The following is an 18,731-nucleotide window of genomic DNA, read 5'->3' as shown; positions in this document are numbered from 1 at the left end:
CTTACAGAAACAGACTTGACTTCATGGTAAAACCTGGAATTTTATGTCAGGGTTCCACTTGTACAAGTTGTAAGTCCCTGAAAAACACGTTTTTGTAATGAAAGTGGTAATTAAATCCCTAGTTTCAGTTGTACTGTTAAACATCCATCTAAGACAATGAAGAATACGAAATGAAGAACATTAGGCTTTTCTTATAGGATATGCTGTGCTTTAAAACGTATTTTATTGATCCTAAAATTACAAGATCAATTACTGACATTTTCTTGAGGATCAATCTTGGATTAAATGGCAAAATGAAGAAAAGGTTTTCATATGTACTATGTCCAAAAGCAGAAACAGATTGCCATTCTCATGTGAACATTCAGAAACCTTTTCTGATGATTAAACAGTATGTCTGAAATATATCTAAGTTATACCAGCCACCATAGCGCTTTTTGGTGAACCAAATAAGTCCTACAGTGAAATCAAACTTTTGAGTAAAATCTGTACTACTTTCATACAATTTCCCTCTAACATCATTTTTTCCTGTTTTTAGATTCACATATATTCTGTCTGTCCATTACAATGCAAAGTATAAGTAACAGATTTAAGCAAGGATGTTGGAGTGTGAAAATAATTCATGTGAATTGCTAATAGGCTGGTGGGAATACATTTTTTCCACATGAAGGCAAATCTTGTCGCATCAAAGACAGCAGACTTGATTTTCCACTGTTTCATCCCTTGACTAGCCGCTATTACCTGCAAAAGGGACAGGAAAGCTGGGAGCAGTCTGCTACCAAGTCAGTACTTCCTTCACTGTGACCAAAACAGCAGTATTGTGTCTATTCTTCTCTCCCTTGGAACAGATGTGAGTAAAGCTGTAAGCAAATTTAAAAAAGCCATGGGACAAAAAGCAGTCTTGTCGTTACTTCAGCTAAGCAAAATGGAGATTTGACAGCACATACACGATTCTCTTCCATTCCCCCTGGTTTTGCTACTTAAGGCAAAAGCCTTGCAGTTAACGTCCTCCAGTGACATGAATCGATCAGGCTTGCATTCACCTCAACAATCACGTGACAGGGAATGGAAAATAAAGGGACAGTATGAGTCCTCTCAGGTAATTAATGTACGCTCTGATGCTTCCCACACCAGCCTATTTTCAATTTTGGCACAGTACAGTTTATACACTCTAACATTATTGCTCAGAAGATAGAGTGATGATTCAGGTTTACTAAAAATGGCTTCACAACACTGCAATCATGCTTGTGAAGCTTCATCTTGTATCCTGTATTTATAAGTTTCTTCTCACTGAGAAATAAATACATGTGGTGTTTTATCAGAAAAGTTAGTCACCAGATACCTGAAACACTTGTATACCATCTTTAAGAAAACATGGCTTGTTTGGTCAATTTGGCTGCCAATTTTTTTTTTTCCTGTTTTTTGAAAACCATGTGTAATACCATAGGTGACCTCCCTTAATACTGCTGTCCATACAAATAATAAATAACTGAGAAATAATATGCCACTGCTGCATCCTGTCATGCCAGAAGATCAATATTACTTTAAAGATTATTTAGAGTAGGTGTTACATATCATTTGTGCCCAGACCCAATGAAGTCAATGAAATGACGCCTACTGGCTTCTGTGGGAGTCCAGCTTGGACGTTATTCTGGCAATCTGTCCACCACTAAATTAAACTATTACAGGGGATAAAAGCCCAAATGAAGAAAAGTAGGAATTCGGGAACTAAAACTGAGCCACAAATAAATATCCTAATTCAATGGTATTCTGAACAGACTTAAATAAAACACAAACATACTTACACATGCGTGTATGTACACACACACAAAGAAAAGTTATGAATTTAACAATCTTAAAAATTCATAGTTTAAAATTTCTTACATTTAAACAATTGAGTATAATAGGTAGCTTTCTTGACTTTCCATTTATTTCCCTGAGCACTGATCTTTGGAACATCTGGAGTTTCAGAATTGTCTAGTTCATAATTCCTAAAATAGTTGTCTCAAGTAAAATACTGTCTTTTTATGTCAAAAATCAATTCCTTAAGTAAAACTAAGATACAACGTCCATGAACTACAATGTATATAGCCAATTTTTTTAAAGCCAACAACAATTACTACACTTCTGCATCTGTATTTAGGCACCTAGCTGGTCTGTTTCTCAAAATCACCCTGCAGCCTAGCAGTTCCCATTTAATCCAGTACAGGGTACTATGCTGTCTCATAAACTCATCTAATTGGAGACCTACATAAAGATTTAGCCTCCTTGCTTTAGTTACTCATTTTGCAAAATCTTGGCTGTATGAGCAATACAGTATGTTATGGGATTGGTTTTGTGCCTAAATTAGTATTATAGGTAAAGACTACAGGACTTCCCAATCACTTCCCCTAAGGGGTTAAGGAGGTGCATCTGCAGAGAGCTAGCATAAAACCAATCTTCCGTACTAAAAGGGGACTTAGCTAGGGCATATGTTTTAGGCTGGCACTCCGCACAAGGAAATCTGCTGGCCAAAAAGAGCTGTATTTTAAATTTCTGCTATTTGGAACTACTTGGCAAATTGGCAACTGCTGCTTTTAACTGTCTTCTCTAGATTAGAGCTTTAATTGTGAGCTTCACAGACATCGGTTTGCAATTTTAAGACTTCTCAGGCATTCTGCATTTTAGATTATACAAAATGTGCAAGTCAAAACACTTTAGAAAACAAAACAGTGCAGAGAGATTTCAATATTTTTAGGCTAAAATCTTCTCCCTCCAATTCTAAGGCTGTAAATTACGGCAGTCCCTCTGCAGCTAGAAATTTAAAAATAATTTTCCATCAACCACAGAAATACACTGTAACTTTGCATTCCCTTAACTCTCTCTCTCTCTCTGGGTAGCTGATAGACTGGCATTATGCAGCAGGCTCCAAACACAGGATTAACAGAAAGGTTATTTTGTAACATTTCATTTCAGTATGCCATAACTGGGGGAGGGGATACTGAACCAAATGCAATCTGAAGAGTTGCTTTTTGATTCTTTGTGCCACATGAAATTAAGCCTTTACCTGTTCTTGAATGATGTACTAAAATATGCCATACCTGCTTCTCTTTAATCAGCACTTTCTTAAACTATCTGGTACTGGCATTCCACAACAGAATCCAAAAGGAGGATTTAGCAGTTTTTCTCTTTGCAGAAAGCCTTTTTAATACCTCTAAGTTCAGAAAGAGTTAACAGCATACAATCCCCTTATTGTCTCCCCCCCCCCCCCCCCCCTTTCAGGAATTAGTGGCCTCTTTTTTTTTTTTAAACACAAAAGAAAATTCTTGCTTTGTAATAGGAGTATAAATACTGTTTTGAAAACACATTTGGAAGATGTCTTCCAAGATGGTTTATCTCTTTTTTTTTCCCCTTTAAAACTGTGACCACTGCACCAGTTAAGGCTGTTTTACAATATATATATTTCAAATAAAACTTTTAATATTCAAGCTTACCAGATTGATGAACTGTAACAGGTAAAATGGAACTCTTTACAAGGTAAACCATGTAGTTGTACAAAATAGAATTAAACCCTTCACCTGTGTAAAACAAAAAGAAATCCTGCCTTGCATTAAAAACACAGAACCTGTTTACAAAAAGGAATGTGTATGACATTTGGACTTCCTTTTAACTGCCATATCCTAGCAACATCTCAGTTGTTTTAGTAAAGGAACTAAGCATCAATTTTAAACTGCAGTGAATTTACCAAACATTTTCACTATAGACTTCTGAAAGCTTTTACAGTAAGAAGTTATCAACAAAAGCAGGCACGTTAGTGTACAAAAACGTTGATTTTTTTTTTCCTGTTTCTTTTTCAAAGTGCAGGTTTTTCTCAATGTGCATCTTACAAGACCAACGAATGTTTTGACTCACTAAATCTTAAAACAGAACTCAATTCTCCCAAGGAGTAGTGTAAACGTTAAAGATCCCCAATACACCTCTAGTAAACGTGACACAAATGTCTCTGCGTTGTTTAGAAATTTAGCTCTTTTGAGAGGTAAAGAAGCTTCATGACACCTTTTCCTTACACTGGCTGGTTATCATAAATGGGTAACTCTGGACTGCTAAAGCTGGAGACTGATGAATCACTTGAAGGAACTAAACTTGGCTACGGAGGAGAGGCGGCGGGAGGAACCAACCCTCAGGCGTTTCTTGCGCAGCCTTTGTAAAATTCTGCCGCCGGCGGAGGGACAGACGGACGGACGGAGGGTCGGTGGGAGGGAGGGAAGGAAGGGGGGAAAGGAAGGGGACAGCAGGGAGGGAGGGAGGAGAAGCTTCCGCAGAGCCAGAGGCACGGCGGCGCCCCGCCCGCGGCCCGCTGCGCCCGCGGCGGCGGGGCCATCCCGTCGGTGGTCCGAGGGCTGCCCCCGAGCCCCGCGGCTGCGAGGCGCTGGCGGTTCCGGTCCCCGTCCCGCTCCGGCGCCTGGTCCCGCTCCCGGCTGTCACGGCGGGCTGGGGGCCGGGCAGGGAGCCGGGCGTCCCGCCGGGCGGTCGGCGCTAGGTGCTGTGAGCGCAGGGCTCCCCGGGGTAGATCTCCTCGTAGGCGGGGGGCTGCTCGCTGGGCAGCGGGTAGCAGTAGGGGTAGGAGGCGTTCAGCTCGGGGTCCATGGGCGAGTAGCCGGGCAGCTCGACGGAGGGATGCCCGCCGCAGTGCACCTCCACGCCGGCCTCGTCGAAGACGTGGAAGACGCCCACGTTGATGTAGGAGACGGCCTGGAATGGGCAATCCCCAGGGCTGAGCTCGGGCTCGCCGCCGGAGAAGAGGGAGCCCTGGCTGTGGCGCGGCGCCCGCCGCCCACCGCCGCCGCCGCCGCCGCCGCCGCCTCCGCGCCGCCGCCGCCGCCGCCCGCCAGCTGCCGCCGCCGCCGCCGGGGCCGCTCTCCGCCGCCGCCGCCGCCGCCCGCGCTGCTGCGAGGCCTTGTAGTTCTTGACGAGGAGCAGGTTGAGCAGGCCCAGGAGGCACTCCAGCGCGTTGAAGACGGTGGAGAGCACCAAGCCTTGCTGATAGTCCCGCAGCTTCTGGCAGCGGAGCGCCCGCGGCGGAGCCGTCGGGGGCGGCGGGGGCCGCTCCGCGGGCGGGCCGCGCCGCCGGGCTGCAGCAAGCAGTAGTGCGAGTACTTCCTCTCCACCAGCGACACGGTGTCGCCGTCGATGACGGCGCCGGCGAAGGCGCTCAGCACGCCCAGCATGAACACCAGCACCCCCAGCAGCAGGAAGTTCTGCCGCCCCCCGGGCGCCGCCTTCTCCACCGGCCCCGACGGCGCGGCCGCCGCCTCCCCCCCGCCGGGGCCGCCACCCGTCGGGTCCGGGTCCCCGGCCGGGCCCAGGGCCGAGGCCGGGGTCGGGTCCGAGGCCGCCGCCGGCCCCGCAGGCGCCTCGTCGGGCGGGCGGCAGCAGAGCAGCGCGGCGGCGAGCAGCGAGAGGCCGGCGGCCAGTAGCAGTCCCGAGTAGAAGGCGCCGGCGGCGGTGCCCAGGCGGAAGGGCTCGCCCTTGAGCTCGGAGCCCAGCGAGAAGCACTTGAGGCCCACGGCGGCGGCGCTGAGGGCGCAGGCGAGCAGGAGGCAGCTGGAGAGCGCGGCGCAGGCTCCCCGCACGCTCCACTTCATCCTCCGCGCCGCCGCCGCCGCCGCCGCCCCGCCGCCCGCCTCATCCTCCTCCCGCGGCCCCCCCCGGCCCCGCGGCGGCGGCGGCGGCGCGGCGCGGCGCGGCCATGCGAGCGCGGCGCTCCCCGACGGGGGCGGCTGGGCTCCGCTCCGCTCCGCACGGCAGGCAGCCGCCGGCCGCAGTGAGCCGGGCGCGGCGAGCGCACACGCTCCCCCCCCCCGCCTCCCGGCCGCCGCCGCCTCCTCGTCCCCGCCCGCCCTCTCTTATCGCGGCGGCTGCGGGGAGGCGATTAATTATGGATGGGAGCCGCGGCGGGCGGGGGGACGGGGGGCGGCCCGCCGGCCCCGCCGCGGGTGGCGGCGGGGGGGGGGGGGGGGGGGAGAGTGCGACCCCCGGCTCGGCCCGGGGGCAGCGAGGCCGGCCTCCCCGCCCTCCACCCCCTGCGTGGCACGAGGGGCGCGAGGGGGCCGCAGCCCGCCCTCCGGTCGGCTCCCGGCTGGGGAGAATGGCGAGGGACGCCGCAGCTAGGGCACGGGGGCGGCGGGGGCTTGCACCCTCCCCCCCCCCGCCGATTCCGATGCTGAGGGCTGCCGCTTGACTCCGTGCTCGCGTCCTCTCTTAATTTTTATTTTTTAGCGCTTGCTCTTGCAGGAGGCCGGCGGGCCGCCGTGCAGCCCTGTGACTGCGTTGCGGTGCGTCGGCGGCTCTGATGCAGCGGACCGAGACCTTCGAGCCGCGCTGACGCGCGCCAGCCCTCCGCGCCCGCGGAGGCGGCGGTCCCCAGCACCCCTCTTTGTTCCGTGCTCTGCCGGCGAACCCCGGTGGGATTGCTCCCCGCTGGGCCACGCACCCTGCTCCGTGGCCAGCAGGGCTTGGGGGCCGAGTGCCCGCAGCGGCGTCCCCGGGACGCCCCGTCCGGGACCGCTTGCAGCACAGGAGGGTGGAAGCCGCTGTTGGGGGGCCGCCGCCACCGGTTCCGGCCCCGGTCCCGGCGGCTTGGCCGCTCTGCGGGGAGCACCCGGGGCGGCCTCCCGAAGGAGAGGTGGGAACCTCAGGCTCGGAGCGGGGGGAGGAGGGGGACCGTGCCTCTGCCGGCAGTGGGGCGCTGGACGGCGAGGGGGGGTTTGGGGAAGGCTCTTCCTCACCTGTCCCTTTTCCTTCCCGGAAGCTGGAGCCTCCACCTCCCCCATTTTCCCCTTCTGCTGTGCGCACGCCAGCCTTGCTGGGTATTTTTAGCTGGTGCCGCTGTGATTAGCATTCAGGGGAGCAAGCGAGGGAGAGAAAGCCGTTTTCCAAGCCGTTTTCTCTTCCCTTTCCAACAGGGCCAATGCACCTGTCGGTGGTGGGAGGTGGTGCGTGGGGTGTGATCTGGTGTTTAGCCTTCTCCAGGGATGCGATCCTGCTCCCTCTGTTCCATCAGGGCAGGCCCTGTCAGCACCTCCCAGAGCAGGGCCAGCTCCCTGCGGCATGGGACACCGCTGCAGGAGCTGCTCCTCCCTGAGAGAGGCTTCTGGGCCTTGCATGGGGCAGTGGCCTCGCAAGGGCCCTTGGTGAGTCCAGCCCTCCCCAGTGGCACCGTCCAAAAGTATCAGGGGCTCCAACGGGACGTGTCATGCTGCCGCTGGGGGCCACACAGACAAGGGAATTTTGCCCCCTCCCTCTTGTTCACAAGGGGCTTTTGAAGCACTGTGTGAGGGAACACGGCAATCCTGGTAGTCCAGGGCTGGCTGACCTGCAGCTACCTGATCCCCTTGCTGGGTTGTAGCCTTGGCTGTGGGGGTAGGACCAACCTTCTTGTGTCCCTCCAGGAGTAGGTGGCTGGGCATGCCACCCAGAGTCATCTTCAGCTCTTACCCTTCCCAGGCTGTCCCTGGCTCCTGAGGATTGGGGCACATGGGTCTGCTGATCTGTGGCCATGTGAAGATTTTGCTGTAGGATCTGGGACTTTGGCTCTGCTTGTGGTGAGTGCCTGGACCACGGGGGAAGATCTTCAGATGTCTTTAAAAGAACTGGCCCCGAGTCCTTATGACTCCTAAAAAATAAATGCGTAGAGGGTGCACAGCATTTTGCAAAATACAGCACCCATCTCCTGAAGTCTATGTTGAACTCTAAACATTGCCTTGGAAAGCAGATGTAAACTCTCAATCCAGCTGCCAATCTACAGGACCGCAGGAGACACACTGTGTGCATGGGTGTGGAGGGAAAGGAGCTGTAGCTAGTGGGAAGTAGACACTTAATGAACAAATTATATGTAGAAAGGGCAAAGTGCCTTACTCCCTGACACACACCATAGACTGACTTACATGTGAGGGAAATGTGTGATTTGTATAATTTCATTGTTAATGTCAAGAGCTTAATGGCATTCAGAAAAGGATTATTTATTATGAATAGTGAGAACATTCACTTAACACTAAATAAATACAAAATTAAAAAGACATCTCAGCCTTTATGCATCAAATTATTAATCAGCCTTTAACTCGCAATGGTTAGGGTAGGAAAAGCAAACCTTCCACTGGGGGCAGATTGTTCCTTTATTGTGCAGAGTTTCTTGATGTTCCTTTCCTGCTTCCTCTTTTGGCAGCTGCCAGAAGTGGGCAGCAAGGCTTCTCCAGCGTGGTCCTTCACATGTTCTTACAGCTGTCTCAGCTGTTCAGTCTTCCTCATCTTGAATGTTATCTTCTAAGGAAAGGACTTTTCGTTCCCTGTGTTTGTGACAGGAGACTGATCTTGGATAGCACCCCTAAAAGCTGTGCATTGTGAGAGGCCAGGCTGACGCACAGGTTTAATAATATAAATAGTAATTCTGCTACACCTTTTTATTCCTCCTGTGGAGCAACTTGCTACCATTAACCTTTTCCAAATCTTACCTGTTCCTCCCCAGAATGACTCTCCGGCTTCTGAGCATCATGTTCAATATGCAAGGCTAGAAGTTTCACTACTAACATGCTTCCCCACGTGTTATTTATTATTCATAAACCTCCTGTGTTTCAGTGTCACTCTGAGTTAGCACAGTTTTTCATATGGTTATTTACAGCTTTGCACTGTGGCACATTTTCAGTAAGAGGATACTTTATAAACACACACACATACACACAGAGTAACGTGCATATCTTGCATGTTGAAGTTCAACTATCTTTGGATAAAATGTCTGAAAACACAGTAATGATGTTATATTAATAATAATAGACATAAGACTCTATAAATAAATACTCTATCACATCTATATCTTACATTGAATAATTTGTTGATGATTGAATTGGAATTACTGTAAAAAATGACTGACCTACCAGCCTAAATAAAGGTCACTAGAGAGTTCTCTGGATCCCAAAGGGTACTGCTGATCATCTCAGTCCTAGCTGGTAGTCCCTACAGATCAATGTTAGGATGCCCATCTGCATGTTCATGGCTGATATATGTGTGTCTAATTGATCAGCCAGGTCCGCCTGCTGAAAAAAGAGTATCCATGTTCAACAGAAGATGATAGAACTGCAAGCCACTTGGCCACATTAGTCCATCACCTAAATCAGTCACTGCAAGCAAGTTGGTCTGTCAGCCTCAGTGAATAGCCAAGTCAGAACCTGATGGGACTGTACTACAGCTGCTGACTATAAAGTATGGTAGGTGCCACATGTTTTGAATCTCTGGGTGTTAGTTTTATCTTCAAGCTTTGTTAGTCAGATTTTCCTTTTTAATTGCCCAAATCAAAATTTATCACAGTTGTTTTCAAGTGTTGTTCTGGCGGATTTCAGAACAGGTGTGTAAGGTTTTGTGGGATAACACAGACCTGGGACATGTGTTCCCAACACTCTCTCATGACCGCAGAGCGAACTTTCTGTGTGTTACAGGGGAAGTCATTTATGGCCAGATCCTGCCTCCAAAGAGGAGTAGGGAGCTTTGGTCCAAGGTTCTAACTCAAAAGGGAGCTGAGGGGCTGTGCTTGCTGGGTGCCAGTTGGGAGTGGGCACTGTCATGACTGGCAATGCAGGCTTGCTTTGCTCAGCGTGCACAGAGCTGGACGTTTGCAGCAAGGTGCAGGTCAGCCTCTTAACTTTTTGTGGTGACTTAGTGGCACAAAGGATGACAGAGCTATTAATTAACTCTTTCCAGGCTGGAAGCTAAACTGTGTTTGTACAATAGATGGACATCTTCAGCTTATGCCACCAAAGTGCAAAGCAATGCATTATTTTATTGGCTGCCTCTCCTCCCACACTGCATTTATGGTAAGATATATGTGTTATTTCAATGCCAGTTTGATAAATGGTTGTCATAGCTTTAACTATTCAGTCATGATGGCTGTGTAACCTCCCATAACTTATTCTGTTGCCTACTATGGTTTTTTTCTGTTTCTATAGGGGACATTATGGACTATAAAATCTTTTTACAAAAATTGCTTTACATATGGTTACTAAGAATACGTTAGAAATTAGAAAATTGAAACTCTGAAGATGCAGCCTATCATGTTTCTTTCTGGTCCTTCTTCTCTTCCATTTGCAAGGTCCACCAGGATGTGTCTGTGTGCTTGAGGCCTGCTGTTCTTTCTCTTACTTTCACAGTATTTTATGTGGAAGACTCATCTCTACAGGGAATGTATGGAAAATACTTTAAGGGAACACACGTTGGGAAAGGCCCTACACCAGGCTACAAGTTTGGAGCTGGACTGGTGGCTGGACAGTGATGAAAAATCAATGTCTAGAGATGCTGCTTCAATGAGTGACATTTAAAATAGGAAGCAGAGAGGTTGGGAAGAAAATGTAAGAAGTTAAGATAGAGAAAGCAAACCCTATGCTAGAAGCTGGATGTGTCTTGGCAGCTGTTAGCCCTAGGAGGTTTGGATTAAGGGAAATTAGGGGAGTTGAGACAACAACGTCATTTGCACTAAATGATCATGGGATAGTTTAGGTTGGAAGGGACCTTGGGAGGTGTCTAGTCTGACCTGCTCAAAGGAGGGACATCTCTGGGGTCAGACTGAGCTGCCCAGGGCTTTGTTCAGTCCATGTATCCTGTATCAGCAGCATTTGCCAGTGTTTGTTTAATCTGAGCACTTCAACAAGTTTTTCAGAACTTGTTTGTTTCTTGGCTCTGTTCCCTTGTCCTGGCTTCAGGTGATGCTGGGGCATCTGAGAAGACATTTTCAGGGCCCTGTGAAGAGTCTTTATGACCATTTTAGTTTAAAATGCACCAGGATATGAATGAAAAAGAGTGGTTTCTCTGTGCAGTAGCATTTAATCTTTTCAGTCAAGTGGTAATTATGTGAGGAACATTCTTTGTTTACAGGGCTATAGAATAGGGCACAAGGTATTTTGAGGAGAGGTCAGATGCTTGCTGTGGCATTTGTAAAATCGGTTATTTGATAAATTACTTAAACAAGGACATCTTTCCTTTGCTTATTTCACAGAATTGTTCAATTATGACCAATTTGCAGAAAATGTACCTGATGCTTTCCTAACTGCTGTCCTAATGGGGGGACCTGGATGGTATTTTATTGTGTAGGTTCTAGGAAATTGCTAGCTTAATGGTAGAAGATTGCTGAACACTTTGCCGGCCAAAAGGACTCTCAAAATCCTTCTCTTTGGGCTTTCAGATTATTTTGAAGTGTGTTTCAATTTAGTCTGAATATTTGATGTACTACCTTATCCTTGAAATCAGGGCTGTGCAAAGGCTTAAGGCTGATGCATCTCTTAGCTTCTAGTGAGGCCTTCAGCACAGCACCTGAGCAATCATACACCTCTGCTTTGCCTTCTGCTGAAAGATGAACATGCTGTGGAAAGATACCAAGAACTTCGACAGGTCAGCAGGCCCTGTTCCAGGTTCAGGGGAAGGGGAGCTAACTTCCTTGTGTGGGAGACAGAGGATTGCTTAGCTGTGTGTCCTGTTGTTTGACATTGTACCTTCCAGTGAGTTGGGACAAAGAACCTTTTTGCATCTGAAGGGAGGAAGCATGGTGCCCCAGGTGAGTTGAGATGGATCAGATGTAATCTTTCTTGTTCAGTTATTGAATGAGGTGTCTTGTCAGTCTCGTGCCCAGATCCAAATTTAGGTACTGGGCTTGACACGGGGATCTTGAAAACTGCCGATGTTGATGCTGCTTTGTCTTAGAGGAGTCTATCCTCAGAATATGTCTTACTTCTGAATTTTAAAGTTTTCCATGCACCTAAATCATTTTTTATCCAATGACTGTTTCATGTCAAGGTCATAACCTGCTCTTGAAGGAGGGACTGGAAGTCTAGCGAGTGCCCTGCTGAACTGTCGTCCCTTTTTGGGTGCATCTTTTTTAGCCTAAACAACCTTGAATTTCCTAGAGAAAGAAACTGCAAGGCAGGAGTGGAAGGGGAGAGCAGGTCACCACTCAAGCCAGAGTTGTGATACTGGGAAAGTGTATCTTAGGATCCCCTCCAATCCCAATAATATGGGAATCATTCCCCTGCCCAGTGCTGGCCTGTGGCAAAAAAAGATGTGGTGGGAAGGTCTCGCTTGCATCATGACTTCTTCCTTTGGCTGCATGTTGGGACAAGGAATAATCTGGCATTGTCCTTGAAAGCAAAGGCCACGGTGAGCCTGCCTTCATGGTGGGACATTTCTCCTATGTAGATCTGCAGTCTGGGAAGTACCTCCCTGCTGCCTGAGGGCTTGGTGTGGGGAGCCATGATTCCTGCTCTGGCTTGGTAACAAAACTGCTGTCCCAGCTGCCTGCCACACCTTGTCCCTCTGAGAGGTCTCTGTCCTCAGCTCAGCTGCTTGTCTGATCTTTCCCTAGCTTGTTATTGCAAGTGATCCCCATCAAAGTGCATCCTTTTTCATGTCAGTCAAGATCACTTAGAGGTGTAGGTTAGTGAGTGGTGAGCGATGAAGCCAGCAGAGCTGAAGAAGCAGCAGCTGGTGGGGCAGGGGATGTGCTGTCCTTTGTGTCTGTGGCAGCAGCTGCTGGGGGGAGTTGACTCTCCAAGGAGGGCCAAGTTCCTTGATGACACAGCACTGCCCTTGGTGTTTCTTGTTGGCTAGTAGATTGCTGCCTTCTCAGCTCCCTGCCTGGCTACCAGGGTCCTCAGGGTGAGCCACCTGCAGAGTGCTGTATGCTGGCCAAGCCAGCATGGCTCCAGCAGCCCTGCACCTCCACGTGTGCATCGCAGGGCTGTTTTGGGTGTAGCCTTTAATTCAGCTCCTGCCAGAGCTGCATTCTTACTCCCTTGAGGAGCCAGTATTGCAGCCTGCCATCTCATGTTTCAGATCCTGACTTGCCTGGTCTGTGTGTTAGAAGTATTGTGGGGTGATGATGGGGCAGCACTGGGCTTTTCTTGAGTCCCTGAGACATTCGTAGACTGCTTTTAAGGGATTGGTGAAAGCTAACCTTTTGATAGGGGACTTAAATTCACTGTATAAGAGTCTGCAGCACCACTGGAAATATTTTAAGGTTAAAAAATGGGTGGAATTGTTAGCAAATAATGGAACACAAGTGACTTCATAAGTCAGCCCATGAAGGCTGCTGGTCCTGCACACATCATGTACCTATCATGGCACTCATGAGCAACTCCCACTTTTTTCTTGAAGTCTTTGGCTGCATGTTGGAGGCTGTGCTGACCCTGATGGCTCCGATAGTTAGAAACCTCCCGACTGTCTCAGTGCTAAATGTATTTTATGGCCAGCTTGCATGCATTTGTTCTGTGCCGACATTGTCCTTTAACTTAAATGGCTCTTCTTCTTCTCTGATGTTTACTCTCTGGATGTATTTATAGACAGCAAACATACCCCCTCTGAGCTTTCATTTTGCTAGATTAAACAGACCAAATCTTTACTTTTTTTTTTTTTTTTTGTATTAAAAACTTTATACTCTGCAGTTTGAGTTCATCCTTAAACACATAATGACGACAGTATGCTGCATCTTTTATGGTCTTACCAGGGCCCTGAATGATGGCATTAGATCTTCCTCATCTCTAGTGGAAAGTCCTTGACCAATTATCCTAGAATTCGTGATTGCTTTTTACCCAGGTCCTTCCCATAGGAGGCTATATCTGTACCTAGTGCACCTCATTCTTTCTCCTCCACTGTTGTTCCTGTCTGTGGGGCTGCCAGTTGGTGGCACTGATGACCTTTCCCCTTCTTTGACTGACTTTTTCCCCCTATTTCTGTTATTCCAGTCCTCAAGGTAATTCAGCTTTTGCCTTTCTGATATTTTGAACCTCTTCTCTGTTGACAATACCATTGTGCCTTCTGCTCCTCAGAGAACCTTATTTGTTACCTCCACTCAGTTCACTGTACAGCCTTCTGTCATCTCCCTCTTAGCAAGCTCCTTCCTCACTTTTCAGCTCTTGTACCCATTTCCGCCAGCTTAACAGTTAGCTTCCCACATAATGCTGTTTCATGTGCTTCACTGAAGTTTGGAGGGAGAGACAGTTAGGGATACCACCAAAGGAGAGTGGAGTGTTCAAACTCTGGGAGGCCTGTGCTGTGTTTTATCTCTGCTTATTTTAAAATGTGTCTTTTATTACCCTCCCTGCCCCCCCAACTTGTTCTGGTGCCTGGTATAGATCTAAATAATGCACCCAGACTTCTTCTTACTGTATTTCAGAAGGGGCAAATGTATGTTTAAATTTGTTTTTCTCCACCATATTCCCAATTTTTGTTATATGATGATTATCCCCACCCTCCAGGTTTGCATCTGCTTGTCCTCCTGTAACACTAGGCTGGAGCTGTCCATGCATCTCAGTTTGAGTCTGTGAAACTGTGAGTTTAGGCTCCGCTTTGAGTGAGATAGCTTCCTTGTCTTCAGTGCTTTCTTTTCCATGGGCTGCCCTGCCTTTGCTTTAGACTTGGTACCATCTTTATGGAAAACTTGGCAGGGCATTCATGCAGGATGCTCCAAACTACTTTTTTTCTTTTTTTTTTTTCCCCTACCTTCTTCTTTCCTTATCTTCCTATTTACATAACTGGCAAGCTCTTTTTCTTGTTAAATCTTTCGAGCAGTGTAGCTCTGCTTGACTCTTGGTAATTCTCACTTTGCTTTCCAACTCTTGACCATATTTGTGGGTGAGGTTTTCTTCCATTCTTGCTCTTCTGCTTCCATGTGCTTCATTTCACCCTCTTCTCTGCATTATGGCTTGCTCCTGCCTGACTGCCAGTGCTCTTGTCTTCAAGATTTTTTTCTCTGGTGATAGATCTTTGGGGTTTTTGTTTGTTTGTTTGTTTGTTTTTAACAGAGTCCTTGGTCATGTAAATCTGCCCCTGCATGATTTAGAGGTGGATTTCCGGTTCTCTTCCTTATCATTCTTCTGTCTTTTCTATATTGTTTTTTTCCTTCATGCAGCCTCTCTTTCTCTTTCTTTCTCCTGTTAGGCTCACTGCTCCTTTCTTCCTCGCCATCCCATCTCCTTCTCCTGCATAATTCTCCTCCTCATTTTCTGGGTGCGAACAGTACCTCAACTCTAGTGGGAGTACCTCATTCCTCTAGTGGGAGTCTTTCTTTGCAGCATCTTTTTTGCCCCGTGCATTGACCAGAGCTAAAGATCTGTCTTGTTCTGTATATCTTCATGCATCTTCTTTCCTTTCTTTTCTTCTGCTATGGCTGCGTATTCCTGTTGCTTTTCTCAGGGATTTTTTTTTCCCACAAGAAAGCTGTCAAGAATTCTCAGCATGCCTCATCCTTCTCATCTGCTGTTGATGTCTACAATTTTTTCAGGTCTTCCCATCAGTGTCATAATTTCAGATTTTTCTTTCTTGCCTTCATCTTCAAAAGCATGGAAGAACTTCCCACTGCACTTACCACTTACTATTTTCTGTTTGCTGGATCCCTTCATTCCTGGCTATTGACTATTTAAATTCCTCACTCAGTTGTCAAGCTAATTTTTTTTTTGCTTCAGTTGCTATCTCATAGAAGTATCTCATGCCCTAGAACCTCTTTTGTGGATTGCCTTAGAGAACAGAAGAGTGTGAAAAACAAGTGAAAGTCTTGCCTTTTTTTGTGTGTTAATGCTGGGTTATTATTACTGGCTGTCTTGTGCCAGAGCTCAGGATAACAACATTTATGGCAAAAGCTTTGTAGCTATGTGCTGTCAACCCTTAGAAAGAAGATTTGGATTTGCTATTTCCTGTTATTTGGAGGATGTTCAAACTATTTATATCTATTCTTGTTGAGATGGTGATATTAAACATTGAACTAGAATGGGGAAAGAAGCTCATATAGATCAACAGAAACTGGTTAGGCAATATCCCAGTGTGTTTGAATTTAAGTTCTTTCCCTAGATCTAATCCTACTGCCTTTCAAGATAGGTCTGTGTTTGTCCTGGTTTTGGCTGGGATAGAGTTAATCTTCTTTCTAGTAGCTGGTATAGTGTTATGTTTTGGATGTAGTATGAGAAGAATGTTGATAACACACTGATGTTTTTAGTTGTTGCTAAGTAGTGTTTATATAAGTCAAGGATTTTTCAGCTTCTCATGCCCAGCCAGCAAGAAGGCTGGAGGGGCATAAGAAGTTAGGAGGGGACACAACCAGGGCAGCTGACCCAAAGTGACCAAAGGAATATTCCATGCTATGTGATATCATGCCCAGTATATAAACTGGGGGCAGTTGGCCAGGAGGGGCGGATTGCTGCTTGGGGACTAACTGGGGACTGGTCAGTGAGTGGTGAGCAATTGCATTGTGCATCACTTGTGTTTTCCAATTCTTTTATTGTCATATTATTATCATTATTATTTTCTTCCTTTCTGTCCTATTAAACTGCCTTTATCTCAGCCCGTGAGTTTTACTTTTTTTTTTCCAATTCTCTCCTGCATCCCACTGGGTGGGGGGGAGTGAGTGAGCGGCTGTGTGGTGCTTAGTTGCTGGCTGGGTTTAAACCACGACAGTGTTGTAAGTGAACTATCCTTGCTGTCATTTGGTAGACAGTGGTCTTCTTTGATGGCAGTAACCCTGGACAAAGTTGCAGGTTTCAAAACTGGAATGCTGTACAGATAATTCTTTTTTCTTGGGCAGGAGAAAACCCAGCTGCAGTCTTGGAGCTGACAGCGGGGAAAGACCGATTGATATGAATCCATCATGTACACTGACTGTGCCTTGGAGGAGAAGGAATTGTTTTAAGTGCACGAAACCCAGCATGAAACCCATTTCCTATTGGAGTCACAGGTGGTTGAACAACTACATTGATACAGATTGCTGTAAGGGGCTCTGAAGTAGCCCCCAGCCCTTACCAGCTTCTTGGGGAGGTGCTGAGCTGATTTGTCTCAAGCAAGTTCTCAAGGCACAGCAAGGTGGGCTGAAGATCCTGAAAAGACTTGGTTATCTCTGACTCTTTTCTGGGGATGTGGGCTGATTCCCCTTTCCCCTGATAAGGCTCTCATTTAATCAGAATCGTATTCTGTATCCCACCATTACCATTTTGAGAAAAAATGTCTTTGGGTGATGGGTTTGATTTTTTCTTTTTCTCTTCTCTTAAACCCTCCCTAAAAACCACTGCCTTCTCTGAGCCTGACACAGCTTTCTTGGCAGTCCCAGGCCAGGTGGCTGTGCTCAAATACATTGTTTTCCTGATGTAGCACATCAGGCAGTGGTTTTGTGAGGCATCTGGACCTGACCATCAGGTCATCAGTCACATCTCCCTTGGTGACCTCAAGCAGGACCGACTTCCTGACAGAGACAGCGCAGTGTTTCTTAGACTCTTTGCCCACTTGATCTCACTGGCAGTGACGTTTTCTGTTAGCCTGCAAGGACTACAGATCCTGGAGTGCCTGTCTGTGAAGAGGGTTTGTGCTTGTGGGGGGAGGGACGGGTGTTTGGGCCCGTGTGCTCTCTGTGGGACACAGCTGGAAGGAGGAAGGTGGTGGGTGTCTTTCAGTAAGTGAGTGTGGGGAGAGAAGGGAGTCCCGTGCAGCCCCTTGCAGGTGCTCTCAAAGGGATGGTGTGAGCAGTCGCTGCTGTTCAGCAGTTGGCACTGTCTGCTTTTGCTTTCGTGCATATCTAATATGTTTTTTCTTTAAATCATCGTAGTGCTCCATATTATACGTGCTGTTTGTAGCTATTAAACATACTTGTTTTGAGATAACTCTCTGCAATATGGCACATACATAATTGGGTATAATTAACTCCAATTAACCATATTAAGTTTTGCAACACTTCTTCTGCCATATTCTGAAGCTGGCTTTAACAGGTTTTATGACTAACAAACCCACGTTTGCAGGTTCAAGTTACACAAACTCATGCATATTCCGGGTGTTCCCTTTTTCATTTCAGTACTGTGCCTTTGAATCCGATCATTTGTTTTTCAGTTGTCTGCATAATTAACTTGCAGCCTGGAGGACTCCTTCCCTCTGAGAGCAGAATTCTCATTGTGCATCTTTGGTGCTCTTCACATGACACTTCTGGGGAGCTGCTGATCACGACGGCATCTCAGTGCCCGGTTTACAAACTCCTTAGCTTGCCAAAGCTAGTTAGATGAGTACATGCTATGTTTGATAAAGGCCTAAGTACCACATATGGTGAATAACACTTCACCTTTCTTATTTAAACACTGAGCCAGAATTTTGGCTTTTATTCTTTTTAAAGTCTGCTTCTCCCTACTTTTTCCTTTTAGTATTAATTTTGTTGTTGCTTTTGTTGTTCTTGTTGGAAAGTGCTCTGAAGTGTCATGCATTAAGAAGTTATATAAAACAAGTGATTGAAAGACAAATGCAGTTTGGCAATAAGAGAAAGATACTAACGCAGTTTATGTGTGAGGAGCATGCTGTGGCATATTGTGGCACCCTCTGGTGCCCAGCACCCTGCATCTCCGATGAAGGAAAATCGGCATGTTCCTTTGCAGCTCAGCCTAGAATTTGAAGGTGGCTCATGGTCCTCTAGATGCTGGCTAACACATTTCTTAGCATATTGCCTCCTAAAGAACACCTGGAAACAGCAAGACTGCTAGTGTATATTGCAAGGTCAACCCCGTGTCCGGTTCATGAAAAACAGAAAATGTGTGCACAGAAATGCTGACACTGGCACAAAAGGGTCTGTCAGTTGGGCTCCATAAAAAACAGTTTCTTGAAATCTATGAAACAGTTCATAACTCCCCGGTTTTTCAAGGCTGCATGGTTATTAATTTGCTTCAGGTTATTATCAAGCTGTCACTGATTTTAATGGGCCTTGG

At 47.2% G+C, this 18,731-nt stretch overlaps 1 protein-coding gene and 1 long non-coding RNA gene across 2 annotated transcripts in view; one reads left to right on the top strand and one right to left on the bottom strand.

Moving 5' to 3' along the window:
- Positions 1–201: 201 nt before the first annotated feature.
- Positions 202–5,697, bottom strand: TMEM271 (transmembrane protein 271). The gene is given in 3 exon segments (XM_052778315.1): positions 202–5,041; positions 5,043–5,114; positions 5,116–5,697. Coding segments are annotated over 3 exon segments (1,107 nt in total). The 5' UTR covers positions 5,622–5,697; the 3' UTR covers positions 202–4,512.
- Positions 5,698–6,605: 908 nt separating this feature from the next.
- The window catches only part of LOC128137544 (uncharacterized), a 44,098-nt gene continuing 31,972 nt past the window's right edge, over positions 6,606–18,731 (top strand). The window contains exons 1-3 of the long non-coding RNA XR_008233725.1: positions 6,606–7,169; positions 7,483–7,580; positions 9,053–9,236. This is a non-coding gene — a long non-coding RNA (uncharacterized LOC128137544). The remainder of the gene's footprint in view (positions 7,170–7,482; positions 7,581–9,052; positions 9,237–18,731) is intronic.

Source organism: Harpia harpyja, chromosome Z (assembly GCF_026419915.1).
Source record: "Harpia harpyja isolate bHarHar1 chromosome Z, bHarHar1 primary haplotype, whole genome shotgun sequence".
In the NCBI taxonomy this organism is placed as follows: Eukaryota; Metazoa; Chordata; class Aves; order Accipitriformes; family Accipitridae; genus Harpia; species Harpia harpyja.
Note: the sequence above shows the minus strand (reverse complement) of the source record. Positions and strands in the feature narration are given on the sequence as shown.